The sequence below is a fragment of the Numenius arquata genome, chromosome 28, assembly GCF_964106895.1.
Source record: "Numenius arquata chromosome 28, bNumArq3.hap1.1, whole genome shotgun sequence".
Taxonomy (NCBI): domain Eukaryota; kingdom Metazoa; phylum Chordata; class Aves; order Charadriiformes; family Scolopacidae; genus Numenius; species Numenius arquata.
Window position 1 is genome coordinate 2,152,074 of NC_133603.1, and position 5,209 is coordinate 2,157,282.

Below are 5,209 nucleotides of genomic sequence, written 5' to 3' on the forward strand. Positions count from 1 at the left end.
TTCAACATCTTTGTCAGAGACATGGACAGTGGGATTGAGTGCACCCTCAGCAAGTTTGCCGACGACACCAAACTCGGTGGTGAGGTCAACACGCTGGAGGGAAGGGATGCCATCCAGAGGGGCCTGGACAGGCTGGAGAGGTGGGCTAGTGCAAATGGCATGAAGTTCAACCAGGCCAAGTGCAGGGTCTTGCACCTGGGATGTGGCAATCCCAGGCACAAATACAGGCTGGGTGGAGAATGGCTGGAGAGCAGCCCTGAGGAGAAGGACTTGGGAGTCCTCGTGGATGAGAAGCTCAATGTGAGCCAGCAATGTGCATTGGCAGCCCAGAAAGCCAACCGCATCCTGGGCTGTATCAGAAGTGTGGCCAGCAGGTCGCGGGAGGTGAGTCTACCCCTCTACGCTGCACTTGTGAGACCCCACCTGGAGTACTGTGTCCAGCTTTGGAGTCCTCAATGTAGAAAGGACATGGACCTGTTGGAACGGGTCCAGCAAAGGGCCACGAAGATGATCAGAGGGATGGAGCATCTCCCCTATGAAGACAGGCTGAGAGAGCTGGGGTTGTTCAGCCTGGAGAAGAGAAGGCTCCAGGGAGACCTCATAGCAGCCTTCCAATATCTGAAGGGAGCCTACGGGAGAGCCGGAGAGGGACTCTTTGTCAGGAAGTGTAGTGACAGGACAAGGGGTAATGGTTTTAAATTGGAAGAGGGGAGATTTAGATTAGATATTAGGAGGAAATTCTTTCCTGTGAGGGTGGTGAAGCACTGGAACAGGTTGCCTAGGGAAGTTGTGGATGCACCATCCCTGGAAGTGTTCAAGGCCAGGCTGGATGGGGATTTGAGCAATCTGATCCAGTGGGAGGTGTCCCTGCCCAGGGCAAAGGGGTTGGAACTAGATGATCTTTAAGGTCCCTTCCAACTCTGACTATTCTATGATTCTATAAAAAGCAGCAAATACACTCATACGTTAAACACAAATACATTAAAACTTTGGCGTTTATTCAGTAATTTTTAGTGACTGGCATATTTTTTTTCTCTAAGTTTGCTTTTCTGTGGATTTTTGTTTTGTTTTGTTTTGTTTGTTTTTTTTTAGATTTTCTTTGGTTTTGGGAGACAAAACCGGGTATTTGGGTCAGAGGAGCTCTTCCCGCAGCCCGTTAGGAGCCAACACAAAGGTTTTGAGCCCGTCTCGTCCTGTTTTGCCCCGGATTCTGTGACTCAGCTTTATTACAAACCCAACTCCTGTGGGCGCCGCAGTGGGAGGAGCCGAGCCCGTCATCGCTGACGTAGACACAGAGGCCTCCACCGCGGATCCAGAACCTGGATGGAGAAACGAGAGAACCCACCTTAGATGGGGTCAGCAGGGAAAAGGAGAAAAAAATCACACGTTGGGCTTCATTTTCGGGCATCCATATGCCAATATTGATGTAGAATTATTTCTATTTTGACAGGGTTGGCCATAAGAAACCTGAGGCTTTGCAAGAAAATAAACATATTTTTAAAAATCTAGCAAACAGCATTTTCCCCCCACTAAGAACACCGCTTCCACCTCTCAACTCAAAGGGGAAAATGAAGACTCTGGACGTTGCCTTTCCCAAACGTTGTCCCGTTGCTACCACTGAATCCGCTCAGAAATGCATGCTTTTGGGGCTGAGGAAACACGTTCTGATGAAAAACTCAGACTCACGGCTGAGAGAAACGCGAGTTGTTCACCCATTTCCACGGTTGCTCCTCGTCTCCTCGCGAAAGGCCTATCCAATGCTCCGAGGTGCCTTGATATCTCCTCACGAAGCTCTGAACAAGAGGAGAGAGAAAGGTTTTACAGCAGATCACAGGGCTTTGGGGCATCTCTGGCACCTCCAGAAACCTCCTTCCTACCAATAATCTACATTTTACCACTTGTTTGGGCTCTTTTGGTGCTTGAACCTTTCAATCCTCTACCAAAAAGTGTCATCTTTAAGGCAGAACTTGATTATTGTATAGAAACAGTGGGGCTTTTGTGATAGTTGTGAGAAATTTGAAGAGATCCGTGATGACCTACCCTCAAGAAAACTATTTTCCCCTTCTCCTCACCCCAGATCTCCAAGGAAAATCTTGGAAGAGCAGCCAAAGAACCCAAAAGTTGGAAAATATATCGGTGGATTTAATTTCCCCCCCCCCCACAAAGTACCTCCTCGAGTCTCCTTACCAAGTCCTCCAGGCTGTCAAGCATGGCCAAGGAAGCCCCAAGCGCTGAGCAGTTGGCCTGGCCAGCTGTCCAGTTCCCTTCAACCTCCGAAAAATAGTAGCATTTTCCTCTGTAGCCGATCCAGTCGAAGGGACACCGAAAACAGGGTGGGGGCCGCGGGTGAAAAGCCTGTGCTGTCACCAAGAGAGCAATGGGGTGGTCATCCTCCACCCCCTGGCCTCCGAAAATCCTCCATCTGCCTCGAGGGTGGGAGGAAAATGAAAATTGAGATGCCGAGAGAAATCTTGGGTGGGTTGAATGGAGGAAACCAGCTCAAATCACGGCCCAGTTTGTGGCGTTGGACAAGAAACAGGGGTGCTCTACCTTCAGAGAAGAAAAAGGGGGTGGTGGCCTTCAAAGACACAAGCTTTAAGAAGGTTTCCAGAATAGTCCTGTCCCTAAATGTGCCTTTTGCTGTTGCTCTCGGAACAAGTTCTCTTGTTCCTGAGAGCTCTTGGCTTGGTAGGACTCATCCCAACATCTCTAGCTTGGACCAGCAGAGGAGAAATGGCCCCTTCTTCTCTGAAAAAGCTGCCTTTGGGACAACTCAGATGACCGTACGCACGAAAGGGCACTTTCTGTTGTTTTTTTTAAGGGCTTCTTAACTTTCAGCTCCTACACAGAGAAGATGGATTTGGTCTTGTCTAGAAAGGCGTCTCCACTTGTTGAAATGTCTCTCCCCTGGAGAGGACATCCTCTTGGGATGGGCTGGGAGCATGAAGGTGGACATGGCATCCATGTGACCACCCAAAGCATCTCAGAGGTAAACCTGGCGCCATGTGACCACCCAAAGCATCTCAGAGCTGGGTCTGGCACCTGCGTGACCACCCAAAGTATCTCAGAGGTGGACTTGGTGCCCATGTAACTACCCAAAAGCATCTCAGCAACGTCCCCCACCAGATGAAAATCTCAACACTCACCCGCAAAAGTGACAGCAGTGACGAGTAGAGCCATGAAGAGCGTGGCCATCGTCACCTGGAAAGCCACCCGCGCCTCTGCCTTCATCTCCAGGTTGTGACCTGCAGGAGAAAAGAGACCTTCAGTGCCTTTGGGGGGACACCCAAGGGACCAATACACCCCAGGTCCAGGCTGGAGGCCCAAAAGATGCTTTTTCCTCCATCCGCTTGAGGACGATGAGGACTTTGAACACAATCATGCCATATCGGGCCGTCGGGGAGGGCACCAAGCCCCACATCTGAGCACATGGCGGGGTAGCCATCAAAAACATCTTTGGGAAGAGCCTTTCCTAAAGGAAAAGCATCATTTGGTGCCCAGAAGATGAAAGGTTGGTCCAGATGGACTTGCTGTCATTTTGAGGCAGGAACATCCAAAATTCTTCTCCACATGCAGTAAAATGACATATTTTTTTAATTTTTTAATTTTAATTTTAACTCTTCCTTAGCAGGGAAACGTCTCCTCCCCAATTCCAGCTGTAACTCCTGCTCTGAAATGCACCATAATTAAATTAAATTAAATTAAATTCACCATAATTAAAATTATGTTTTAATTTCAGGTTTCTACATCATTATTTAAGCTCCATGAACCCTTTCTCCCCCTAAATGGGGACACTTTGGGTCTTGGTCGCTCCATCCCTGTGTCTCATGATCCACAAAACCCTCTTTCCCCCTTCCACGAGCAAAGAAAATGCTGTTGCCTAAAGGTTTGACCTAAAAATCTCAGTGTTTTCACCCCTTTTGCTTTTCAGCTTCCCCCTCTTTGTCCCCATCTGTCACAGGATCAAAATCTCATGGGACAAACCTTCCGTTCCCCTTTAACCAAGGAAAAAATAATATTAGAAAGTAAGTCACATGTGCCAAATAATAAAGAAAACCCATATTCTTAAAAAATCAATCTTAAAATTCTCAAAAAATCAGAATAATCAACAAATAAAAAATGTAAAAAATCAGCAAATCAACAAATCAAAAAAAATATCAAGAAATCAACCAATCAAAAACCAAAAATTTAAAAAATCAACAAATAAAATTTTAAAAAACCCCCAAAATTTACGAATAAAACCCCAACAAATATGAAATTAAAAAATAATTTAAAAAAATCAACAAATAAATAAAGATGCTCAAACAAAAAAATAAAAAACTAAAAAGGCAAATAAAAAATATGCCAGATTAAAAAAAAAAAATTCCTCAAAATCTTAGTCCCTGGCTGGGTAGAGAGAGATGCTAGAAAAGACCCCAAAAGCCCCTTTTCTACCTTATTTCTACCAGGGGATGATGAAGGTGGGAGGAAGCACCAGGAGAAGTAAAACAGGGCAGCGCTGGGGGGGAGGCAGAGAAGAATAAATATTTTTGAAGTGTCCAAACTGGACTTAAATCCCACTTCTTTTTGTCTGGTTTTATCACTTCAACTGGTCAAAAATTCCTTTATTCTCATGTAGAATAAAGCAGAAATTTGGAATATTTGAAGAAAAATAAACTAAAAAGACTCCAAAGTGGCTCAAGTGCCTCAGGGAGGATTAATCGTGTGTGAGAATAACCTGAAGTGTCTGAAATTTGACTGTTTACAGCAAAAATCCCACCTGCCAAGCGGCAAAAATTTTCCCCTGAGGGAAGTGGTAGAAAAAGTGGAGTTTTTTTGTCCCTCTGAGCCCCCCCTCCCCCCCACACCAGCTGGTTTTTGTTCTCAAATTATAGAAATATTAAAAAAAAACAAAACCAAAAAGAACGAACCGGAGATAATTCTGTTCATCGCTCTGCAGTTACCTGTCTGCGTGCTCCTTTCCGAACCTGAAAATCTGGAAAAATCTCTCGTTTCCTTCATTTTTGGGGTTTTCACCCCCACCGGGGCCTCACCTGCCGAGTGTCAGAGGTGTCATGAAGGCTGTCGGGTCTCAGCCTCCCTGAGGTGGAAAATCTTTGTGGAAAAGGTCATTTCTACCCCCAAAAATGTTAATATTTGTGCCATGGGTGGGTCTCTAAATCCTCCAGCTGCCGGTTCGAAATCTCCACACAATTAATCTCCCCACAAT

The 5,209-nt window shown here is 46.0% G+C and overlaps 1 protein-coding gene across 1 annotated transcript; it reads right to left on the minus strand.

Moving 5' to 3' along the window:
- Nucleotides 1-1,156: 1,156 nt before the first annotated feature.
- LOC141476181 (C-type lectin domain family 2 member B-like) lies at nucleotides 1,157-5,001 on the minus strand. Its single transcript, XM_074164791.1, has 5 exons — nucleotides 4,944-5,001; nucleotides 3,147-3,245; nucleotides 2,188-2,360; nucleotides 1,687-1,793; nucleotides 1,157-1,319 (listed from the first exon to the last, which is right to left on the minus strand). Exons 1-5 carry the CDS (start codon nucleotides 4,999-5,001, stop codon nucleotides 1,157-1,159), a joined length of 600 nt encoding a protein of 199 aa, XP_074020892.1.
- Between the last annotated feature and the right edge of the window lie 208 nt (nucleotides 5,002-5,209).